The sequence below is a fragment of the Aureobasidium subglaciale genome, assembly GCF_000721755.1.
Source record: "Aureobasidium subglaciale EXF-2481 unplaced genomic scaffold scaffold_22, whole genome shotgun sequence".
Classification (NCBI taxonomy): domain Eukaryota; kingdom Fungi; phylum Ascomycota; class Dothideomycetes; order Dothideales; family Saccotheciaceae; genus Aureobasidium; species Aureobasidium subglaciale.
In genome coordinates, this window is record NW_013566973.1 from 228103 (window position 1) to 250738 (window position 22636).

Consider the following 22636-nt stretch of genomic DNA (forward strand, 5'->3'; position numbering starts at 1 on the left):
TTCCTCATCTTGAACACCAAGGTAGAATGGCGGGCGACTGAAGCATAACCTAAGTAATGGCCGATCCGAGAGCCATTGTCGCACTGGTTATCCTTCTATTCATCTTCTTCTCGCCACCACCTGGTCAGGAACCACTGGTGCGCGCCCGCTCGCGCCTCGAACACGTCGTCACCACCGAACATCATGACTTGACTATCCTCAACCAGACACGCTTTGGAGACTTCGACCCGGTACAGAACAAGTGGCTCAACATGAGCGGATTCCGAGAGGATGACCTCTTCGCATGGCAAGCGCTACCACTCGTCAAAGAACGTGCTAGACACCAGGTAGCACATGCCTTAGGCCACGACAATCTGGCGCGTCTCGGTAGTGGAGAGGACGATAGACCGGCGCTGCCGCTGTACCGAAATGTAACTGGTACCATGTACGGCAAATGGGTTCGCTCGCCCGTACAGACATCAGTTGTGCCGCCCAGGCTGAACATGACCGAATACTCGCCTGTCGGTCCTTTTGGCCCAATACCAGTCCGATCTTTCAACAAGAACGTCACGGCAAAGTCTGGTTCGCTAGAAGTCTGGTTCGAAGAGGCAGATACACAAGAGACGCTATTATGGCATGGGGATAGAAGAGTGGCTAGGGAGGTGAAAGCCCAGATCTCGGTAGGAGATGCAGAGGCAGGTGACTCCTGGGACAGTAGGCTGTTTGGTATACACTTCCTAGATACCGGCAACATCATGCTGGCTACCACTACCGACAAGTTTGCTGGTATATTCGCATTGCCACACATGGCCCTGTCTGACTACAACTACCACTCTGCCCAGAGACTACTGAATCGCACGCTTGGAATGACTATTCGCGACCAGGAGGATGGCTATCTGCAAAGCTTTAGTCCTTGGGCGCCGACCCCCGATGGTAGTTCCGACTCTTCGCCATCTCCCACGTGTGACTTGATTGTCTACCTTCAGCAACACTTGGTGCCAGTGCCTGGAGTCAAGCCTGGACCTGATCAGGAAACTCTGCTGTCGTTCATCGAGCAGGAAATTCGCTTTCCAACTGGTGCATCCATTCCGGCTACTCAGCACATCGCTTTCTCAATGGTGGCATTCTCGCCAGATTGTGGCTTTGTGCTCGAATCAAAAGGACCACCAGACTTTGCACCGCAGGAAGCCAATCACTTGCGTGGTCTCAAGCTTGAGGTCGAATATGAGCGAGCAAGACGACATCTGCTTCTGTTCGCCGCTATCATGAGTGGGCAACTGTTCTTCTTCCTACGTCAAATGCGTGACGCAAGCACACCTTCCACTAGAAGCAGAATCAGCTTCTACACCATAAGTATGCTATCGCTAGGTGATGGTTTTATCACCATGGTCCTTTGCTTGATCAGTCTCTTCATCCAAGCTCTTTGGGTGCCATTGATAGCCACTGCTTTCCTCGCTTTCATGAGTGTAAGTTTCTTCGGGATGAGATTCTTGATGGACATATGGGCAGTTCAAGCGCCCGAAAGAGAACGCAGGGAACGGCAAGAGCGACAGCGAATACAACAACTAGCGGCTACCACTGTAGCTCCGCCTACAATTCCATCGGGCACGATGGAGAATGCACCCGCTCAAATATCTACGCCATCACAAATGCCGGTCATCACCGCTGCAGGAGCAGAAACGCTGCCTCCCCCTGTAACAGCTCCACGACCGATCGATACCGGAGCCACGCCGGTCTTCATCCCTTCGGATCAAGACACTCAGGCTGAGGAAGACGCTCCTAATACCGCAGCTACAGGAGTGGAGGCTGGCCAACGTGCCCCAGGATTTGGTTCTCTTTATACCCGCTTCTACTTCCTTCTACTGGTCACATTGTTCCTGTCCTTGAATGCGACCTCATGGCCACCGGCTCTTCGACGAGGCTACTTTACCATTTTGGCTTTCTGCTATCTATCCTTCTGGGTTCCACAGATCCATCGTAATTGCATGCGTAATTGTCGGCATGCATTACGCTGGGACTTTGTAGCCGGCGAATCTTTGCTGCGACTCATGCCGTTTGCATACTTCTATGGCTACGAACAGAACGTTCTGTTTGCGGCTGTTGACTTGATCGATCTAGGTGTACTGGCTGGCTGGATCTGGATACAAGTGTTGTTGCTGTTGAGTCAGGAGATCATAGGTCCTCGTTGGTTCGTGAGCGGTACTTGGGTGCCACCGGCCTATGACTACCACCCTATCCTTAGAGATGATGAGGAAGCTAATAATTTGCCTATTGGGGCGACTACCTCGACGCCTTCGCCAGAGCAGGCAAAAGAGGCAAAGGACAAAGGCAAACGTGTCTTTGATTGCGCTATCTGCATGCACGAGATCGAGGTGCCGGTGCTAAATGGGGAGTCCGCGGCTGAGGGTATCACGACTGGCTCATTGGTCTTGGAACGGAGGAAGTACATGGTTACACCGTGTAGGCATATCTTCCATTCTAGCTGTCTCGAGGGCTGGATGAAGTTCAGACTCGTCTGTCCCATCGATCGCGAGGAGTTGCCCCCACTGTAGATATTCGTACGTAGCAAATCGTGATTGTCTACCAATAGACGCTTGTCATTCTCATTCCTCATCGCCGAAGGACAGCTTTATCGGCTTACCCTTTTTCTTGATCTTCTTTGGTTTGCTTTCATCTTTGCTTGTTGCTGCGGCCTCCTCATTCCCATCACCACCGACGACTTTAGCCATCTTCCGCTTCTTTGTCGCTTTACCAGCATCAACAGCCGCAGATGTCCGCGCCGGAACCTCATCCTCATCAGGCAATGCTCCTGAAGCCTTTGGCCACTCCCCCGTCAACTCTCCCGTCACCATATCCTTGACATCTCCAAACTTTGCCTTTGGATCAGTTTCCCCCTCACCATCGCCATCGCCATCGCCAGCAGTAAGTCTCTCATACTCGGCTTTTGTAAGAGTTTCCGAGCTGCCTTCTAAGACATACATTGGCGCGTCGTCATCGTCATCACCAGCTTTTTTCGCTCGCTGTGCGCGGGCGACGGGTTGTTCTTGACGACCTGAGGCTGAGATTGCGGTGTTTTGATCGCGGAGGCGTTGGAGAAAGGCTGGTTGGGAGGCTGTTTTGTCGTAGGTGAGGTCTTTGGATTTGATGTTGCTCATTTTGGTGGTTGGGTGTCGAGTGGTTGTGGTTTTTTATTTTGGTGATGTTGGTGTGAAGTGAGAGCACCCTGACCTTGGACGGTTTACCTCGTAACTTTGGCAGTCGTGCGGATATTTGGTTACTTGGGTTTGCCAGCAGATACGGTGGGAGAACACGTGTTATGGGATGCAACGAAGTTGTTGTCCCGTTGTTGAAAAGAAGTGTTGATAGTTCTGGAAATGCTTCCCAAGTTTCTTGACTGGATTGGTGCACAACAACGCGATCGGCACAGTGATAATGGTCTTCTCGGATGACAGTTGCTCAGTGCTCAGGTACGTGATTCTCGACAACAATTCGTTCACTTGATGAGATCGGTATCGCGTGACTCGAGATTGAAGCTTGGATTGCAGCAATGGAGATGGTGGAGAATAGCTCATTTCACGGAGTGGGTGAAGCGTGGATCAGCCATGGGACAAACCACGCCGGGCGAGACGTGGGATGCCGCCGATGCCAAGTGCTTGCGTAAGAAGGAAAGAAGCAACCAGCCGTCTACACGTTGGACATAGGTGGCAGAAAGAGGGTCTTGGAGAGGAATTTACATTTGCCCAGATAGCCTTGAATAGCTTGATCGAGATAGAAACGGCAGAGTGCTGGAACGAAACAATTGACATCGGTATAGAACGAGTTGTCAGAGCACACGCGAACAGACCGGACCCCGTGGTAGCGAGCGAGACCCTTTCAGCGCCAGCCCCCTAACATCCTTGCGTGTCATCACGCAGTCTGTTGAGAGCCGACAACCACGACCCGCCGAAAACTCGTCGCGGCCTCGAGTATCCTTCATATGCGTCCAGTTGATGCACACCTGTTGACCTCTCCTTGAATCGCGACGTCCGCTTCGCCCTGTCGACTTGTCTGTTCCCGGTCGCTCGTTACCTACTCCTCCGGAACAGCTTTGCAACGCCGCATACCTCATCGCCAACTCAATTCTCGACTCGAAATCCTTTCTTGTCCTTTGATATAGCTTCGCATTTGGGTAGCACGCGCTGCCGTCTCCTCGCAACATGAACTTCTTGCAAGACGTCCGCAAGCGACTGCCCACAGCGCAAAAGCTGCCTTCATACGATGACTTGTCCAAAAGCGCAGAGAAGATAACCCCGAGGTTAGCCTTCTTTCGCCGACGCATACGCCTGAGAGAGAACTCACGCATCTCAATACCTCTGGGCCTGGTCTTGCTATTTCCATGCTTGATCGTAATATTAATACTTCTGCTTTTTGTCCGGCACCCTACAGAGGCTGGCAGAATACTCATGCCTGCAGGCGCACCGCCGTCCATTAGGTACGATGCCTACCCATTCATTACTCTCGGTGCTTGCGCTAACGTCATGCTCGCAGGAAAATCAGCGAGAAGCACGACAAGGTCTTCGTCACAGGCTGTCAAGACCCAGCCCTCGAGACCAATCAACCCCGTGCCAACGCCGCTTTCGTCGTCCTCGCCCGTAACAAGGAGCTCGAAGGTGTGCTACAGTCGCTCAAGTCGATGGAGAGACATTTCAATAGATGGTTCCACTACCCATACGTCTTTCTGAATGACGGCGACTTCAACTCGACCTTCAAGGACGAGGTCCGCAAGCACGTCAGCTCGAATGTCGAGTTTGGCAAGATCGATCCTAGCATGTGGGGTTTCCCCGACTGGGTTGACCACAATGTGGCCAAGGAGGGCATCAGAAAACAGGGTGATGCCGCTATCATGTATGGTGGTATGGAGAGTTACCACCATATGTGTAGATTTTACTCAGGGTACGCTTGTCTTGCCAACCGACTCGGACACATGGACCTAAGCTAACGAATCTGCAGTTTCTTCTACAAGCACGAGCTCCTTCAGAAGTACGACTGGTACTGGCGCGTTGAGCCCGAGATCAAGTACTTCTGTGATATTACTTAGTATGTTCAACTACAGCATTTCTGTTCTGATGCAGCGTATTGACAAACTCCAGCGATCCTTTTGTTCACATGGAGCGCAACAACAAGACCTACGGATTCACCATTGCCGTCAAGGAGCTCAAGGAGACAGTGCCCAACATTTTCAGATACGCATCGGCTTACAAGCGAGTCAAGAACATCACCTCGACCGGTCTCTGGGACATGTTCCTCGAGCCAAAGCCGGAGAAGCCAGCGGATGAGCTGCCAAAGGACGACCCGAAGTACAAGAAGCCTCTTCCTGAAGACATCCTTCGTACAGAGCCTGGCGCCGGCACGATTCCCGATGTAGATCCTGAGTCCATGGAGGGCGAAACATACAACATGTGTCATTTCTGGAGTAACTTTGAGATTGCCAGACTCGACTGGTTCCGAAGCAAGGAGTACGAAGACTTCTTCCAGATGATGGACAGGAGTGGCGGCTTCTGGATGGAAAGGGCGAGTCTCTGTTTCCTGCACACCGTCCTATGCTTTACTGACTCTTCATAGTGGGGTGATGCACCCATCCATTCGCTCGCGGCAGGCGTTCTTCTGGACACTCATCAGGTCCACTACTTCCGTGATATCGGGTACCGACACACAACCATCGCTCATTGTCCAGCGAACGCAAAGGCTCGCCAGCAGCCACGTCCGCCGTACCTCGAGATGACAACGACAGACGAGAAGAAAAGAATCGAGGAAGATGCATACTGGGAGGAGTGGGACGAAGAGAAGGAAAATGGTGTCGGCTGCAGATGCAGATGTGACCCTGAAGTGCCAGAAGTCGAGCTCAAAGAGGGCAGCTGTCTCCCAAACTGGGTAGATGTTGCGGGAGGTTGGATTACTCCTGGGCAGGCATGATCGAGGATGTAATATTGGCTGTTCTATACGCATGAGAGGCGCGAGTCGTTTTTGCAGCGATCATGCACTGGGATGGAGTTATTTGATCGGTTTGAATCAACGGCACATAGGGATACAGGACCTGGATCCCATCTCGTCCCACCACTTTCCGGTTGTCTTGTGCCTTTCGCTGACCTCTGGTGCTATCAACAGCTATCTTTTGATTCTTGATCGTACATGATATAGTAACGATACATATACGAGTCAACGTTTTCTCCTAGAAGAAACAACTGTCACATCTGTATCATGATTCGCACATTAGGTTGATGGTGTGTTTTGCTGAGGTCCGAAAGGCTTCGGGAAGGCTTTCGTCACATGCAAGGCGGCAACCATCACGGTGCAGCACACCGAAGCTTGTCTTATCAACGACTGCGGGGTGTTTGCACCACCTTGATTTCTACCTACTTCCGCCCGGTCATACAGCCCTTCGTGCTTTCCATCTTGCTGTCAAGACTTTGCAGACTTGTACTCCAAGCTTGCTGTCGGCGTCTCGAAGGCACTGTTTTGTGAAAAGCAGAATCAACTCATATCCACTCGGCTTGCCCCTCTAGGCTAAGACAAGGTGCCTTGAAGGCGCACTCGATTGGTCAACCCCTCCTCCAAGGCTGCAGCGGCCCAATAATCTGTCTGGTAAGCTGTTACCTCTACCAAAAGATCGAGAACACGCAGATAAGGCCCGCTGTTCACCAAAGGTTCCTTTCCTCTATCCTTTTCAAGCCCACTGCCAGCTCGTCTCATTCGTTTCCAACCGGGTTGCCAGCTGCCCTAAGTCGTAACTTCTCCGTTCGGGCGTGATTTACGCACTCCAACACACGTCTTTTTACGCCTGTGAAAGCCGGAAGTCGCTACTTGCACGCAAACCGTGCCACTCCAGACACAACTTCCAACACTTTGCGTCTTCAGCACAACACATCGTGCATCCTACTCCTTGTAACATCTCCCCTCCTCCGACGCTTCTACATCATATTCTGACATTGCTAAAGGACTCTTCCCCGAAAATCAAACCTTCACAACATGACGGCTCACACTGAGCCCCTCGTTCATCACGAGGAAGGTGATGATTACTTGGATGACTGCGTCTCGACAGACGGCTTCACCCCTTCGTTGCCTTCACTCACCAACCGTGCACCTGACACCGATGCTCAGAGCGTCAGCGATGTCGACTCCATCTCGAACGGTGACACCATCAGTGACGCCGCCAGTGATGCCGACTACGATGAGATCGGCTACGACGAAATCCCTGCCCTCGCTGCCCGTGCTCGCTATCAGGAGATGGATCCGTCCGAGGAAGACATGGAGCGTGTCATGATGAGTGACAGAACCATCATCCCCGACACACCCACAATGGCTCAGCGTATGCCTGTCATCTCCTCGGAGCCTGTCGTCAAGCCCTTCCGTACCGCTGACTACACCCGTGTCATCGGTCTGTCACTGGCCGACAAGCCTTACCAGATGCCCAACCGCCCTTTCCGTTTGGTCTACTTGGCCGATGCCAACAAGAGCAACATGGACGTTGCCATTATCGTGGCCAAGGTTGTTGGTGCTGTCACAGGCAATTCCGAGGCCAGAGACTCCGTCTTGACCGCAGCATCTTGTGCTCAATCCGAGGATGCTATCCTGAGCTCTTTGTATGAGCTACCCATGCCCATCGAGGTACTTCGTGCTGTCACCTTCGACACCGCTCCTGACGTTTGTCCATCGATCAGAACTTCTGACGGAAAGACACATGCTCTGGGAGAAACCAAACCCGATTTGGTCATTTTTCATCGTGTCAGCTTCCACAAGGCCCTCGTCTCGCTTGCCCAAAGTATCGCCCTCCACGGAATTTCCATGATGGAGATTGAAGACGACTCCTTCGGCCTGACTGATAGCGGCATGGACTCGTCATGTATCATCCCACACACTGCCCAGGGTGGCCACTGCATACGTATGTATGTTGTCTCGAGCTCTGATGGCGAGGGCGAGAACAACTTCCACAGTCAAGTACCGCTCTCCTCAAGCGCTTTCCATGCTTTGGAAGACGATGTCTTGAGCCGTCACTTGGCCTACCTCGCCAACAGAACTGAAGAAGTGTCCGAGAAAAAGAAGGACAAGATGTTCGTTCAGACAGCTAAGCGTATGGAGACAAGCAAGCTCATGTCGATGTTCGACTCCTCGATCCTCAAGACCATTGCACAGAGCATCTTCGGGTTGTTCATCGTCTTGTTTGCAGCCAGCCTGCCGGCGTACTTCCTTTATCAAGAGAGCCCCGCCTCCGAGTTGACTCTCCGTACACCTCTACTCCAAGTCGCTCTGAACAGTTCTGGACTGTCCAGCATCAACGCAAGCGAAATCCTTCGCTACCCCACTACCACCAGCGTCACCGGAAACTCTACTACGACTGCTGTCGCTTTCCCTACAGCTGTCCATGTCTATGTCGCCAAGTCGGATCAACTTCTTGTGTCCCTTCCCAAGGCCTACTGGAAGTCTGCACAGATTGGTGTCTTCAAGAATGGCAAGGCTTTGAGTCACGTCAACAACAGTCGTATCATTGATGGAGTCCTTTCGATTTCATTGCCTTCCACCGACGCTCACGGCCAGATTCAGGTCAGTGTGCTCTCTACTAACACCCCTTTGCGCAATGAGACAGTCAAGGTCGATCTTGGCAACCGTCTCCTTCAGCGTGTCACCTACGAGAACGCCGCGAAGGGTGTTCAACAGGATGTTACCGAAGTCCATCATGCGGCCAGGCTCGCCCAGGCCAAGGTTATCTCTGATGTTCGATCCGTCTTCAACACGTCGGTCTACCGCGTCAGATCTCTTGGCAGCAACATGCTCGAAGGTATGAAGTCTACTGGAAACGCCATTGGCTCGGCATCGAACCGCACGTCTCATGGATTGTCGTACGTGGGTGGTCTCACGTACAACAAGACCTCCAGTCTTGGTTCTTTTGTCAAGAGTACCATCCCTCAGAGACGTCACTTTGTCAGAGCTCGCACCAACGCCCTCAAGATCAGAACAAGACTCTTCCGTAAGTCTACTACCGTCAAGCAAAACATCGTCAAACCGAGACCTGTAATGCCTCAAGCTTTGACATCGATGAAGGCACGACTTGCAGAGCTCCAGAACAAGCTCTCTTCCGGCGTTGATGCTCTTAAGAAATCATCACCTCTTAAGCAGCGCTGCAAGGCATCTTCCACAGCCAGCAAGGTCAAGGTGACCATCAAGACCGTTATTGAGCCCAAGGCGAAGAAAGCCACTTCGCCGGTTACTGACATGATTAAGGGCGCCAAGATTCGCAAGCAGGACAAGGGTCCTGACAAGAAGCTCAAGTGATTGCAACGACAGCATGCTTAGATGTTGAATGGGTAGGTTCATGCCCAGGCGTTTTTTCTTAGATGGTCTTCACTCACACAGCTCTCAAGGGCGACGAGGTTACGATTGGCGCTTGACAAAGGGGTTCGTTCACTCATTGTAGTGATTCGGTCATCACATTTCGCTCGGGTTCTGGATTGGCGTTTTTGCTTCGGAGGCGTGCTTTTACAAGGAGAGAGAGACACAGGAACGGAGTTTATTCGGAAGGATTTTTCCAGGTAGCACGCCTCTCAACAAGCAAGCGAATGGAAATGAACATGCTTTTTGACTGTAAACACAAGCACAAGCTCAGGTCGATCGTGGTTCATGCAAAACAACATCATGTGGTTCTTTCGTCTTTAGCCAAATGTGCAAAATAAGGTATTCCCATGCTGGCGCGTCAACGACCACCCCGCACTTGGTGAACCGTTTCGGCTCCCAACTGGGTAAACCGAAGCGCCAATTGAGCGATCCGAAGGTGCCCTTTTGATGACAGCATATATAAAGGAGTACAAGAGGTTATGAGGTATGGAGATGGGCTGTTCCCTCATATTTTTCTACAGTCAAACCATTTCGAAAATCTCAAGAACTTCTGGAAGAAGCCAAGAAGTATTATTGATACAAGACAAGGACGCATAGAGCAACTATCCAAGGGTCATATAGCCGATTATGCCTCACTCCAATCCATCCTTGCAGGTCACTGCAGATCACCAGATCAAGATGGCAGAAGCACCGATTCATAAACCTGGACAAGGAGAAGTACTGCTACACATCAAGTGTACTGGAATCTGTGGGTGAGTTTATCCTTTTTTCTCAGTATCCTTTCATCATCTCCTACACTTTCCCTGTCTTTTGACATACATGAGAAAGGGATGTAGAATGAGAGGTAGAGAAGAAGGCGAAAAAAGATCTGGTTTGCTGATGTGGAAGGCTTTTACAGATCTGATATCCATTTCTGGAAGACTGGAAGGATTGGACCGTTGATTGTGGAGAGTGATTGTATCTTGGGACACGAGGCTTCTGGAGTTGTACTCAAGGTTGGCGAGGGGGTGGAGGAGTTCAAGGCTGGTCAGTTTTCTTTTCCCCTCTTGTTTTCTTTTCCATCGTTGCTCTTTACACCTTTCTGCTTCCCTGATCGATCATGAAATCAAGTGATCAATGAGAGGAGAGAGGGGTGATGAGACGAGAGACGAACAGGAAACTGATTTGAAGAAAACAGGCGATAGAGTCGCAGTCGAACCCGGTGTCCCCTGCGAGAAATGCTGGCTCTGCAGAGAAGGTCGCTACAACCTCTGCGAGGACGTAAAGTTCTCGGGAGTCTGGCCTCATCACGGAACCCTCCAACGCTTCAAAGTCCATCCTGCAAAGTGGCTTCACAAGTATGCCTCCCCCCCTTTTCGCCCTTTGCCTTCCAGACAAACCATACTGACAGCAAGCAAAACAGAATCCCTGATAATGTCAGCTTTGCAGAGGGAGCACTTCTAGAGCCCCTCTCAGTCGTTCTTCATGGTATCCGTCGCGCAGGACTAACCCTAGGTCGCGGCGCTCTAATCTGCGGCGCTGGCCCCATCGGTCTCATCGCCCTCCTCGCCTCCCGTGCCTCTGGCGCCCACCCTCTAATCATCACAGATCTAGAGCCCAAACGCCTCGCCTTTGCCAAAAAACTGGTTCCCGATTGCGAAACCTTTCAAGTAGACCGTAACGCTTCTGCTGAAGACAATGCAAAGAATATTAGAAAGCTTTTTGGAGAGCATGAGTATGGGGCACCGGAGACGGTGTTGGAGTGTACGGGTGTGGAGAGCAGTATTGTCACCGGTGCATTTGCGGTTAGAAGGGGTGGTACTGTCATGGTTATTGGTGTGGGCAGGCCGGTGGTCAACAATATCCCTTTTATGCATTTGAGTCTTGGTGAGGTGAGTTTTTTTTCTTTGGCGATACATCGTCCCTGCTATTCTCAATCCGAATAAGAAGAAACATACTGATATCCAAACAGATCAATCTCAAATTCATCAACAGGTATACCGATACCTGGCCGGCGGGAATTGCTGCCGTCAAGGGCAAATTGATGGATCTGAAGCCATTGGTTTCGCATGTGTTTAAGCTTGAAGAGGCGGTGGAGGCCATGAATATCTGCGCTGACTTGAGTCAGGGTAGTATCAAAGTGCAGATTGTCGATGAGGTTGACATTAATCCAGAGGATATTGAGTATGCTTGATCGAGATATCATCTAGTATGGATGATTCAGAGATTCTTGGCCGCTTCAATCTCGGATGAGATGGCAAGACTGGAATGATGGTCTTGTATGATTCGTGGAAGACTTCGATGTAGCTGACCTTCAGTAACTGGATTAGTAATAGAGGCTTCCAGCATATTTTTCTAGTTCTCTTACGCTCTCCTGTGCTGTTTCATTTCAGTAGCTTTGTACGAATTTTTGCAGGAAGACAAATGACGCTACTTACAAGAGCAGAGCATTCCTAGCTGAAAGCCCCATTCAATCTTGTCAGGCTAGACGATTGGTGAAGCGAACTATTGTCACAGTGATAAGACAACAGAGAGAAGACAAGTTCCAGTAAGCTCTTTTTTCATTTGTAAAAACCCTCCAAACGACCTTCAATGCGAAGTTATCCAGGAATATCGGACCTGATTATGTGCCTTGCTGTGCATGTGCCAACGAAAAACAGATTCGATCCTCAAAAAGTGCGTGTGAACAAAGGAAAATCTCTCCCAGAGGATAAGAGGAATCATTGCTCGATGCCGTTAGGCCGAGTCATATGTCCCACCCTCTGTCATGCTTAAAAAAAAGACGAACAGAACCATGCCGTGTCAAGAAAAAAGGGGTAGTTGGAATCGTTGCAGAGCGCTTAAAAAACATCAAAAGCAGAAGAAAGGGTGAGTTTCTCGCTTAGATGAGGAGAGCAGCGAAACCAGCAACACCGGCAAGAGCCATACCGGCGTTGAGCTTGCCGGCGGCACCGGTGTATGAGGAGGGCATGGACTGAGTGGCAGAGGCACCGAAGCCGGTGGAGGCAGCAGTGCCTTGGGGACCGACGGGGAGGGTAGAGTTGACCATCTGGAAGGGAGCAGAGGTGGGGACAACGGGCATGGAGGAGACAATGGTGTGGCCAACGCTGATCAGGGACTGAGAAATGACAGTGCTGCGAGCAGGGCAGTTGGTGACCTCGGGGCCGCAAGAGGTGATGGTAACCTGCTTGGTGGAGTAGAGGACAACAGTGGAGGGACCCTGTGCAGGAGCGGTGGTGTTCTGGACAGCGGCAACAACAGGGGCCGAGGTGGGAACAACGACAGCGACGGTGGAAGCAGAACGGGCAGGGCAGTTGGTAACCTCAGGCTAAGCGAGGATTAGTTTACATATCTTATGATTTTGATATTTCAAATCGAACTTACACCGCAGGATGTGATGGTCTCGATCTCAGTGGCGTGAACAGTCTGGGTGACGGCGGGGGCAGCAGCGGCAAGGCCGGCGAAGAGAGCAGAGGCGACAACAGCGAAACGCATTTTGATTGATGTGGTTTGGTGTTTGGTTTTTGGAGTTTATGTAAAAAGTCGGGGTAGGTTTAGAAAAAAGGTGGTGAGTTTGGTTTATTAAAGAATGTAGTGATAGTTGGTTTGTAAAGAATGTAGTGATAGTTGGTTTGTAAAGAGTGTAACGACCAAAGTCTGATTATTGTAGTGAGTTGGATGGTGAAGACGAAGGAGAGCAGCTTTGGTTGGAGCAATGCTGTGGTTTATAACTAGGGTGGTGTGTGATCGACGTCGGCCGGGGAATTGTTTGGGAAATTGCGTCCTCCTGTCTCCGACACCCTAATGCAGGTCCATGGCGATCCGAGCTCATGGCTACGATGCAAGGAGATACCGACACGACCGTTGGCTCGAAGCTTCCAGATGGTATTCATATCTCTAGATTGCCGTCTTGCACTGTTGGGAGCATCATTGGTTGCACATTGAGTTGACCTTCCGCTTTCTACGGCAGCCCCAGAAAAACAGCCACCACCAAGCCCCTATACAGTAGATTGACAATAACGATCCCAACCTCGTCGACTCTGCCTATGCCAAGTTGCAACATATTGTGCGACACGCGCGTCTTTCTCCGCCGAGTCATGGAGTGGCTTATGCTAGTGTCTTCGCATGTTGAGAGCATCTTCATTTCGGGAGGACAGATCCAGGCACGCATGTGGGTGAGCACCGTGTGCACAGGCCTGGATTGACAGTCACAATCAATGCACATACTTCCCTATCAGCCCGTAATCGATAGTCTTGCTTTGTTTCGTGAAGACAGGAGTGACCCTCGCTTCTCGCTCCTCAGGCAACAGAAAGGCATCCTGACGTCGATCTCATACTTTGGTAACTCGAATTTGACCGCTGCAAAAGGAGGCACATGGCATTTCCAGAATGGCTTTTGTGGAGGTGAAACTTTGACCATTCTTTGTTGCAAGTTTAAGAGAAGCGAGCGACCGTTGATTGACATATATCACGGCTATCCATCTTCAATCTACCGTTTGGGGGGAATCAACTGCCCTACATACTCGCGACTGCCCGGGAGTCAACATCAACAACGTCTTTCTCAACGTCCAGCGCCCACAAACCACCGCTGTGAATAACCTCCAAAACATGTGACATCCTCGAAATTCAGGAGTGAGTGAAATAATGGGGATGTTCGGCGCCATGCGGAGAATGGTGTGTTTGTTGTGTCAACTGCATTCTTTGGAAAAAAGGCCTTGTTCACTCTTCGGCCACAGCCTAGTCTGACCTTGACTCGACCATCTGGACTTCTGTCGTCAATGCAAAGAAGACTAACAAGCATTTGTGCAACTCTTGTATTCATTTCTAACAAGTAAGGTATAACGACGATGCAGCTTCCCGCAGTGCCTGGTATTTTCTTCTTTCTTTTTCTCGTGATACCGAGTACTTCTAAAGGCAGAGATTATTTTCCAAACCTCGCATTTGGCGAGATGGATTATGATTGCATTGCATCGCTGTAGCTCTTGGCCGCCTGGCTTGCGAAGAAGCGCACGTCGACATCGTCATCAGTCATGAGTTTTTCCAGGTTAGGCATGATCTCTTCGCGGATAAGCTGATCACCCTGGGGACTTCCAGATCCAGTCTTGCCTGTCTTCTCGAGCGATAGAACCGTTGACTCGGTGTCAGGCAAGCGCTTCAAGACATCAACCAGCACAGCATATGATTTTGCGACGTTGAATCTGATGTTGGGAATCTGGTCGGACACGAGGTTTGACAGGATAGGGAAGATGGACTCTTGGATGACTGGAAGAGACAATGCAGGGGCGAGAGTCTGATGATAATTAGCAAAGAGTCGGCATCATGAAGTTCATCAGCATTGACTTACCGAGACTGCAAAGCAGGTGGTCATGCGGTACAGGTAGTTAGGGTGGCCGCCCATAGCAACAACCTTAGGAACGATGGCCTCATTTGCCCACTGCACACCAAAGACATCCGTGAGCTTCTTCAAATTCTGAGTACTGGCCTCGCGAATGCTGAAGACGGTGTCACCAAGCCAAGACATGCAAAGGCTAGAAAGCTTCTCATCGAAAAACTTGACACCGAGCTGAGAAGCCAGGAGAGGAAGATGTTGGATGATTGCCAATCTGACGCGCCACTGCTTGTCTTCTGCGAGCTGGACGATAGCAGGGAGAAGCGACTGTGAGAGGAGCTCGATACCAATGACGTCGTTGACGAGCTCAAGCTTGGAAATGATGTTCAGGCGAACATCGGGGAACTCGTCCTTGAGCATCTGGAGGAACATGGGAAGGAGGTGTTCGGTGGTCTCCTGCTTGCCGAGAATAGGAGCCAGACCACTAATCTGGGTACCGAACGAGGCACGCACTTGTTGCGATGAGTCGGAGACGAGCTCCTCGACAGCGGGCATGACTTCCTGAAGCAGAACGTCTCTCTCGATAAGAGCACAGAATCCAGGTATTTGGCCAGCAATGGCAGTTCGGACTTCGGCTTCGGTATCTTTGAGGAGCTTGATGAAGGCGGGTACAAGGTCACGGCTGACAACCTCGTCGTCGACGGCCTTGGCGATCTGAGAACTAGTCAGTATGACAATCGCGAGAGCCGGTAGCAGAACAAACAAACCTTCTCGAACTTCTCTGCAACCATGTAGCGTACTCTCCAGCTCTTGTCCTCGAAAAGACTTCTCAGTGCGGTGAGAAGGACGCCGTGGCTCGATTGCTGCTCCTTGGGGACGGTCTCTGCAATTGCAACCAGAATCTCAACAGTCAAGAGACGAACACTGTCCTGATCGTCGCTGGCGAGGTGCTGGAAAAGAGGAATCATCTCCTCGATGACAACATTCGGCGGCATGACGCGTAAGAACTTGGCCAAGTTGATAGCAGCCTGTCTGCGGACCATGGGAGTATCATCGTGAACGAGCTGTGCAAAGCCTTGTCTCAGAGACTCTTGTGTTTGGGGATCGGTCTTGGTGTATGCGACCTTGTAGACGCCGGTAGAGGAGATCTTTGCGGTGAACCAGTCTGCTTTTGAGAGTCTGCCGATCAGGGGAATGAAGTACTGATCGATCTGTTCGGTTGATAATTGTTCGCAAATCTTGTTGAGTGACTCGACGGCCTAGAAGTTGTCAGTAAATCTGCAGTGGTGTGTCACGAGTGGGAAAGCTGACTTTATCTCTGACAAGCAGCTCCTCAATGGCAGCGAGATTCTCAAGAGGAGAAAGCAGCACGTGAGCGTACTCCGGACCACCAACGTACTCGACGAAACCACCGAGCTCGTCGCTGAGAGCGGTCAGGACCTCGTCCTCGTCCTCGACGGATTCTTTTGTAAGACGTTAGTGATTGATTCCTCGAGCGGCTATGGCATGGCATGGGGGGCGGTACCATCAAGGAAGGGTATGAGCTCATCTCTGGTGCGCTCAGGGCCGAGAGCGAGGGCGATGGTAGACAGACGGCGGATAGCGTTCAGTCTGAGCAAGACGTCGTCATGCTATTGAAGGGGTCAGAAGCGGTGTTATGGAAATAGAGTTTCGTAGATTGGCGGACCTTGAGCTCGTCAATGAGGACGGCGATGGGGTACAGCTCGTCGTTCTGTTGCGCATCCATGGTGGGCGATTTGAGCTTTGTATTTGGGAAAAGAGCGTCGTGGGCAGACGTACAGCCCGCGGGAAAACAGCTTTGCGCGTGTCAGTGGTGGTTGACTTTGTTGATGCTGTGTGCGCAGGAAGGTGATGTGCGGCGTTGATGGTGTAATTAGAGAGGGGGGCCAGTAGACGTGTCGGAGGAATCGTCTAGCGGTGGAGCGTACCTGTTTACAGGGGCGACAGCTGGATGTTGGTATAGTGCGACGGGGAGCTTGTCGGGTCGACAAAGGCGGCGACGGTAGGTACGAGTATGATTGATTGGGTGGAAGTGCGTGACGGAGGAGGCTGTTTGCTGCTGTCGCTGTTGCTCGACGCTGCTGCCATCTGGAGTTTCTGGCGGCGCCGCCAAGCCCGACTTTGCTGTCCCACCTTGCGACGCCGTTCTGGTCTATGATTCACCCGCATACCAATTCAAGAAAATTATATCCCGACCCAAGGCATCTACACCGAAATGCCTACTATCTCGGTTGACAAGGCCGAGCTCTTCAAGGCTCTCGGCAAGAAGTATGCTGTCCTCGAATTCCACCATCAAACAAAAGACTCGTCTAACTCTGTCCAGCTACACTACCCAAGAGTTCGACGAGCTGTGTTTCGAGTTTGGTACGTCTCTGTTGTCATGCCTATCGTTACTGTCTCTTGCTAACCTTTTGTCTCTCAGGTATTGAACTCGATGAAGACGTACGCATTCCCCCAGCCTACCATGCTCATACCTTCTCGGACGCTTCCTGATGCGCATCGCAGACTACCGACTCAAAGCGCCCTGTTGTCGATGGCGTCGAGGAGCCGCCGCAGCTCAAGATCGAGATCCCTGCCAACCGCTATGATATGCTCTGCTTCGAGGGCATTGCCATGAACCTCAATGTCTTCCTCGGAAACATTCCCCCTCCAAACTACCGCCTGGTCGCTCCCAAGGATGGCGAGATTCAAACCGTTACCGTCAAGGAAGAGACGTCACAAATCAGACCTTACTTCTCATGCGCCGTTCTGAGAAATATCAAGTTCACAAAGGCCCGCTACGAATCCTTCATCGCCCTTCAGGACAAGCTTCACCAGAACCTGGCCAGACAACGCACCCTTGTTGCCATTGGCACTCATGATCTCGACACAATCAAGGGTCCTTTCACCTACGAGGCCCAAAAGCCAGAGGACATCAAGTTTGCTCCCCTGAACCAGACCAAGGAGATGACCGGAAAGGAAATGATGGAGTTCTACGAGAAGGACAAGCACCTTGGGCGTTACCTACACATCATTCGCGACTCGCCTGTATACCCAATCATCTACGACAGCAACCGCACCGTTCTCTCCATGCCCCCAATCATCAACTCAAACCACTCCAAGATTACTCTCGACACAAAGAACGTCTTCATTGACATTACAGCCACCGACAAGACCAAGCTGGAAATCGTTAACCACATGATTGTCTCCATGTTTTCTCAGTACTGCGAGGAGCCCTTCACCATTGAGCCTGTCAAGATCATCTCTGAGCACAACGGCCAGACTCGCGAGGCTCCTGACCTCACTCCTCGCACCACCCAGGCCGAAGTCAGCTACATCAACTCTATTTGCGGTCTCAAGCTTCAACCTCAGGAGATCTGCGACATGCTCAAGAAGATGTGCTATCACGCCAAGCCCTCATCGACACCGGACATTCTCGACGTCGACGTCCCAATCACCCGTGCCGATGTCCTGCACCAGGCCGACATCATGGAAGACGCCGCCATCGCCTACGGCTTCAACAACCTTGAGCGCCGCTTCGTCTCAGCAACCACCTCCGTCGGAGCCGCCCTCCCCATCAACCGCCTCGCCGACATTGTCCGCAACGAAACAGCCATGGCCGGCTGGTCAGAAGTCATGCCCCTCATCCTCTGCTCCTACGACGAAAACTACACATGGCTCAACCGCGCCGACGACAACCTCGCCGTCCGCCTCCAAAACCCAAAAACACAAGAATATCAAATCGTGCGCACAAGTCTGCTACCCGGTCTCCTCAAGACCATTCGTGAAAACAAGCATCACTCTGTCCCCATGAAGATCTTCGAGGTCAGTGATGTCGGGCTCAAGGATGAGAGCTGTGAGAGAAAGAGCAGAAATGAACGTAGATTTGCCGCTTGTTGGTATGGCAAGAGCTCGGGCTTTGAAGTCGTTCATGGTCTGCTCGATCGTATCATGTTGATGTTGAAGAGCGCTTTCATCACCAAGGAGGAGGGTCTTAGCAACCCTGCTGTCAAGGGTTACTGGATTGAGGAAGTTGATGGTAAGCTGGCTCACCCTTGAAATATCACGACTGCTTTTTATGTGAATCCAAGCTAATGTGCTTTTGCAGACCCGACTTTCTTCGCCGGCCACTCGGCAGCTATTTTCGTCAAGCTTGGTGACAAGCCTCAAAGAGTCGGCACTTTCGGTGTCATGCACCCGACAGTACTCAAGAACTTCGAACTGCCCTTCCCCGTCTCTGCCATGGAGATTGAGCTTGAGTGGTTCCTGTAGAGAATTATCCGAGACTTTTTTGTTGAGTAAAATGCAGTAGATATCCCGGTGTTCTTGAAAAAAAAAAGAATGGACTCGAATAGAATGGAAAAAGATCTTCTTGCATAAGCGTTGACTGATGAAAGTGAGCTATTGATTGAAATGCTCGGTGCGTGGACGTTATGCTATGCTTTTCTAGCTCTCGATGATTGTGCCTGTTTTTTGGGGCTGCCTATCTGCTTTCCACTCAGGGGTATAACTAGTTTTTGCCTTTCCTTTGCCCCATAAAAACGCCGTTTTCCTATGCATTGTAAAGAACAAAGAGTGATCAGATGGAAGCTTCGATGGCATCCAGCATGTCAACCTCCTTGTCCTCGTCATCGTTCTGTTGTTCCTCGGTGTCAACAACTTCGACTTTGACTTCCTTGTCCTCAGGAATCTCAATCTTGACATCCTCTCCCTCCATATCAACATCTCCAGCGTCTTCAACACCCTGCATAACAACCACAGCTTTCACCCCCATCTCCTTGTCCTCTTGACTCTCCCTCGGAGGCGTCAGATAATGGAACTCGACCGTTCCACCCACACCACCAGCTTTGATCTCTCTAGCTCTCAGTCTAGCCCTCTCGATTATCTCTTTCTCTTCCTTCTCCAACACCCTCATGAAATCAGCATTTTGCGTAATCTCAAATCTCGTATCTTCGATTTGGAGCTTAGCCCAATCGTGATGCTTGAGGCATTTTTTCTTTGTGCAGGGTTCTTGTTGTGTAGGGGTGGCGTTCGTGCTAGCATCCATATCCGCATCTTCGTCTTCATCGGGTAAGGGCAGACTGCCAATGTTTAGAGCTTCTTTGCCGGCGGGAGAGGCTCTCCATGTGTCGAATTCGTCTTCTCCCCATGTGAGACGAGAGTCGAAGCCGCAGAGGTCTTTGGGCTTCAGGTTTCTGTGATCGGCGAGACGGGACGCCACGGTCTTAAGCATGGCGACGAATTTCGCGCGGTCTTTGAGGAGGGCGTGGCGGTCGCGAGCGGTGGATTTCAGGTGTGTGAGTTGAATGATACGTTCGTGTTCGATGTCGTTTAGAGCGGATTCGTGGGATAGGGGTGTTTCCCTCGTTTCTTTCTTTGTGGTGCTGGCGGCTGGTGAGGTGGCGGTGATTGGTGAGAGGGAGCCATCGCCGAGACTCTTTAGACCTTCAAGGGTGGGTGCGGTGAGGAAGAGGGCTTTGAGCTCGCCTGCGCTGATGATGCCGCCTCTAGCGCCCAAGTCTTCGTTTGCGGTTTGCTGGCCCTTCTTCGCTCTGCTGGTTGTTTCTGTGCTCTTGCGAGTTCTTTCTGATATCATCTCCTGCATGAAGAGGAGGCCACATCTGTCTGAGCAGTACTTTGTACCCTTTGACACCAGAGCAGGCATACCGCAACCATTGCGACGGCACATTCTCTTCCACGTCGTTTCACCCCGGCCCTTGGCTTTGCAAGACTCGCAGATGTACTTGTCGATCAAAGTCTTCCACTTTTCCGAAATCTTAACGCAGCTTCCGTGGAACCAGTCATCGCAGCCACCATCACATCCTATCATGAAAGTACCGGTGTCAGGCCGCTTGCAAATACAGTAGAGCTCATCATCCGAGATGGCTCCACCATCCTCCTCTTCTTCTCCCTCTTCTCCAGAGAATTGTTGGTCGCCATTTCCATCGGGGTCAGGTGAGGATCTTGCTGGCGAGGAAGCAGCGCGCACGGAGCGTGGTGCTGGTGAAGATTGAGCAGGTGTAGCGGCCGTAGAAGCGACAACCTTCTTCTTGTGGCTGCGCTTAGCAGGACCGACGGCACTACGCTTAGTAGTGGCAGCTGCTGCGACGCCCTTCTTCTTGTGGTGGCTTCTCTTGGGAGGCGCCGGCGCAGGTGTTGTGATTAGGCCAGGCATCTCGGTCGAAGGTACTGGAACCGATGATTCGCGTAGTGGCGACTGTGTGCGCGAGCTGTGTTCGTGTTTGAGGGTTGCGATGGTCGAGTTCTCCGGCACTTGGCGGATCTGTGTTGTTGTGGCTTCTTGTCTGATGTATGAGGGTTCGCGGTTGTCCGAGATCTGCTGGGCTACGCTCGTTGAGTCCGAGGAAGAAGCATCGATGGGACGTAACAAGTGGGAATCGTCGTGGCCGGCTCCCTCCTCCCGCGCGGATTCCTTTGCTTGGTTGGAAGGCGGTGCAATTGATTGAGTGACATCGCCCGTCACTGAGGGGTCAGAAACCATGGTCGCATTCATTTCTTGGAGTGTTGTTGGTGTCGTAGACTCGACGCCTAGCATATCCTCAGCCGTCGACATGACAAGTTGCTTCACATTTGACTTGCGTCAGAGATGGAAAGTGAAGATGCATGTGAAATCAACGCCTCGAGCTTATATATTTAGACCCCTTTGAGCCTAGTCTGGTCCGGGGTTTGCATAACATAAAATCTTGTCATAACTCGTGATATTGTACTCGTATGCATGGGAGCGAATTTATCTACTGCATGCTCCTTTGTCAAACAATCTTCTAATCGGTCGACCTTCAATCGTCGTCGCTGCTCTCGTCGCTGGTTCCACCTCCTTCTCGCACTTCGGTCCTGCGACGTCGACCCTTCTTTTGCGTCTGTGCAGCCTGCTCCGCTCTTCTCTTGGGCACTTCATTCGTACCCAGACTGCGTTCTAGTGCTCTTTCCAGCTCGGCTTGGTCGTCTACTTCGCCATAGACCTGTCTCACCATTCCTCTGACTCCTGTGTCGCCTATCTCTGTCCTTCCGCGAGGACCGACTGTCCATTCGACCGTTTCTTCTCCACTTGTGTTGTCGCGGATCTTGATAACGTATCCGTCCTTCTCCATACGTTTGAGCAGCTTCTCCGTCTTGTCTCCACCGCTGACCATGATGTTGACACTGTTTTGCGCCGCTGCCTCTTCCACATCGACTCTCTTGAGATAACGTTCCAGCTTTCCGTCGGGCAGCATGCCGCCGTTGAGCAAGATCAGAGACACGACGAATGTGTATAGTCCAGTATATTGAGACTCGAGCTCTGCGGTTGGCGCTTGTGATGGAGGCAAGATCTCAGCTTGACGGAATCGTTCAGGCAGTACAGATGTCAAGATCCAGGATCCACTGCTCTTCTGTGTAGTTTGCGATTTTTGCGCCGCTCTTCGTTGTGCAAGTGTGACCTTCTCTCGGAGAGGTAGTTCGGTCATTTCCATGCCAAATGTTCCACGAAGTTGAATTTGGGCTTCATTGAAGACGGCTTTGAAGTGACGTGCATTTGTACCGAGGACTTTGGCGGTAATATCGGCGCGTCTGACTGGAGTCCTGGAGTATTCGCATGCGAGGACTAGGCGGACCATGTTCTTCACCATGGCGTCGAAATTGCCATCTCCTTGTACAGCGCTGACGTCGCCGCCAGCGAACTCATCCTCATCAGGATCGGACACTCTGCGTCGTTGTGTTTGTCTAACATGTCCATCTAAGTCCTCTGGCTCCTCGTTGGCTGGCTACAGATAAGGCATTAGTTCTTTTGGAGTACGCTTTATATTGAGCTAACTACTCACTGCACGACGCTTTCGAGTTGGAGGCATCTCAAAAGTAAATCGAGTGGATAATGAAACGGAGTGATTCGGAAATGTGTATAATGAACAAGGCACACGCGTGAGTCGCGACTTTCTGCTGCAAGTTGACGCGATTGACAACGGAGCTAAATTGACAACGGAGCTAAAT

At 51.3% G+C, this 22636-nt stretch overlaps 10 protein-coding genes across 10 annotated transcripts; 5 read left to right on the forward strand and 5 right to left on the reverse strand.

The window, feature by feature from the left end:
- Positions 1 to 56: 56 nt before the first annotated feature.
- Positions 57 to 2531, forward strand: AUEXF2481DRAFT_7763 (uncharacterized protein; the record flags this gene model as incomplete). Its single annotated transcript, XM_013485314.1, has 1 exon — positions 57 to 2531. The coding sequence occupies one exon, from the start codon at positions 57 to 59 to the stop codon at positions 2529 to 2531; it is 2475 nt and encodes an 824-aa protein (XP_013340768.1).
- A 51-nt stretch (positions 2532 to 2582) lies between these two features.
- Positions 2583 to 3134, reverse strand: AUEXF2481DRAFT_32274 (uncharacterized protein; the record flags this gene model as incomplete). The annotated part of the gene is made up of 1 exon (XM_013485341.1): positions 2583 to 3134. One exon carries the CDS (start codon positions 3132 to 3134, stop codon positions 2583 to 2585), a length of 552 nt encoding a protein of 183 aa, XP_013340795.1.
- A 1041-nt stretch (positions 3135 to 4175) lies between these two features.
- Positions 4176 to 5931, forward strand: AUEXF2481DRAFT_47965 (glycosyltransferase family 15 protein; the record flags this gene model as incomplete). The annotated part of the gene is made up of 5 exons (XM_013485395.1): positions 4176 to 4450; positions 4507 to 4911; positions 4969 to 5055; positions 5109 to 5529; positions 5581 to 5931. The coding sequence occupies 5 exons, from the start codon at positions 4176 to 4178 to the stop codon at positions 5929 to 5931; spliced, it is 1539 nt and encodes a 512-aa protein (XP_013340849.1).
- Positions 5932 to 6760: 829 nt separating this feature from the next.
- On the forward strand, positions 6761 to 9646 carry AUEXF2481DRAFT_429741 (uncharacterized protein). Its single transcript, XM_013485446.1, has 5 exons — positions 6761 to 6900; positions 6954 to 8980; positions 9038 to 9159; positions 9235 to 9317; positions 9375 to 9646. The coding sequence occupies exons 2-4, from the start codon at positions 6985 to 6987 to the stop codon at positions 9283 to 9285; spliced, it is 2169 nt and encodes a 722-aa protein (XP_013340900.1). The 5' UTR covers positions 6761 to 6900; positions 6954 to 6984; the 3' UTR covers positions 9286 to 9317; positions 9375 to 9646.
- On the forward strand, positions 9627 to 11332 carry AUEXF2481DRAFT_43151 (uncharacterized protein). The gene is made up of 4 exons (XM_013485375.1): positions 9627 to 10097; positions 10244 to 10371; positions 10523 to 10682; positions 10748 to 11332. Exons 1-4 carry the CDS (start codon positions 9973 to 9975, stop codon positions 11268 to 11270), a joined length of 936 nt encoding a protein of 311 aa, XP_013340829.1. The 5' UTR covers positions 9627 to 9972; the 3' UTR covers positions 11271 to 11332.
- An 873-nt stretch (positions 11333 to 12205) lies between these two features.
- Positions 12206 to 12819, reverse strand: AUEXF2481DRAFT_32278 (uncharacterized protein; the record flags this gene model as incomplete). The annotated part of the gene is made up of 2 exons (XM_013485342.1): positions 12206 to 12652; positions 12709 to 12819. The coding sequence occupies 2 exons, from the start codon at positions 12817 to 12819 to the stop codon at positions 12206 to 12208; spliced, it is 558 nt and encodes a 185-aa protein (XP_013340796.1).
- A 1459-nt stretch (positions 12820 to 14278) lies between these two features.
- On the reverse strand, positions 14279 to 16400 carry AUEXF2481DRAFT_7769 (uncharacterized protein; the record flags this gene model as incomplete). The annotated part of the gene is made up of 6 exons (XM_013485315.1): positions 14279 to 14614; positions 14669 to 15367; positions 15421 to 15912; positions 15965 to 16116; positions 16179 to 16284; positions 16341 to 16400. 6 exons carry the CDS (start codon positions 16398 to 16400, stop codon positions 14279 to 14281), a joined length of 1845 nt encoding a protein of 614 aa, XP_013340769.1.
- A 489-nt stretch (positions 16401 to 16889) lies between these two features.
- AUEXF2481DRAFT_68787 (uncharacterized protein) lies at positions 16890 to 18925 on the forward strand (the record flags this gene model as incomplete). The annotated part of the gene is made up of 5 exons (XM_013485415.1): positions 16890 to 16942; positions 16998 to 17038; positions 17097 to 17116; positions 17180 to 18692; positions 18762 to 18925. 5 exons carry the CDS (start codon positions 16890 to 16892, stop codon positions 18923 to 18925), a joined length of 1791 nt encoding a protein of 596 aa, XP_013340869.1.
- Positions 18761 to 21264, reverse strand: AUEXF2481DRAFT_43162 (uncharacterized protein). Its single transcript, XM_013485376.1, has one exon. The coding sequence runs from the start codon at positions 21225 to 21227 to the stop codon at positions 19233 to 19235; it is 1995 nt and encodes a 664-aa protein (XP_013340830.1). The 5' UTR covers positions 21228 to 21264; the 3' UTR covers positions 18761 to 19232.
- Positions 21265 to 21292: 28 nt separating this feature from the next.
- AUEXF2481DRAFT_82402 (uncharacterized protein) lies at positions 21293 to 22531 on the reverse strand. The gene is made up of 2 exons (XM_013485422.1): positions 22471 to 22531; positions 21293 to 22413 (listed from the first exon to the last, which is right to left on the reverse strand). Exons 1-2 carry the CDS (start codon positions 22495 to 22497, stop codon positions 21451 to 21453), a joined length of 990 nt encoding a protein of 329 aa, XP_013340876.1. The 5' UTR covers positions 22498 to 22531; the 3' UTR covers positions 21293 to 21450.
- Between the last annotated feature and the right edge of the window lie 105 nt (positions 22532 to 22636).

Bases quoted from the DNA above. Each gene is read 5' to 3' on its own strand.
- AUEXF2481DRAFT_429741 (XM_013485446.1), top strand. From the start codon at position 6,985: ATGACGGCTCACACTGAGCCCCTCGTTCATCACGAGGAAGGTGATGAT. The intron at 8,981-9,037 runs GTAAGTCTACTA...TAATGCCTCAAG, and splicing joins GATCAGAACAAGACTCTTCC to CTTTGACATCGATGAAGGCA. The intron at 9,160-9,234 runs GTCAAGGTGACC...GACATGATTAAG, and splicing joins CATCTTCCACAGCCAGCAAG to GGCGCCAAGATTCGCAAGCA.
- AUEXF2481DRAFT_43151 (XM_013485375.1), top strand. From the start codon at position 9,973: ATGCCTCACTCCAATCCATCCTTGCAGGTCACTGCAGATCACCAGATC. The intron at 10,372-10,522 runs GTCAGTTTTCTT...TGAAGAAAACAG, and splicing joins GGTGGAGGAGTTCAAGGCTG to GCGATAGAGTCGCAGTCGAA. The intron at 10,683-10,747 runs GTATGCCTCCCC...CAAGCAAAACAG, and splicing joins CCTGCAAAGTGGCTTCACAA to AATCCCTGATAATGTCAGCT.
- AUEXF2481DRAFT_43162 (XM_013485376.1), bottom strand. From the start codon at position 21,227: ATGTCGACGGCTGAGGATATGCTAGGCGTCGAGTCTACGACACCAACA.
- AUEXF2481DRAFT_82402 (XM_013485422.1), bottom strand. From the start codon at position 22,497: ATGCCTCCAACTCGAAAGCGTCGTGCA. The intron at 22,414-22,470 runs GTGAGTAGTTAG...CCTTATCTGTAG, and splicing joins CAACTCGAAAGCGTCGTGCA to CCAGCCAACGAGGAGCCAGA.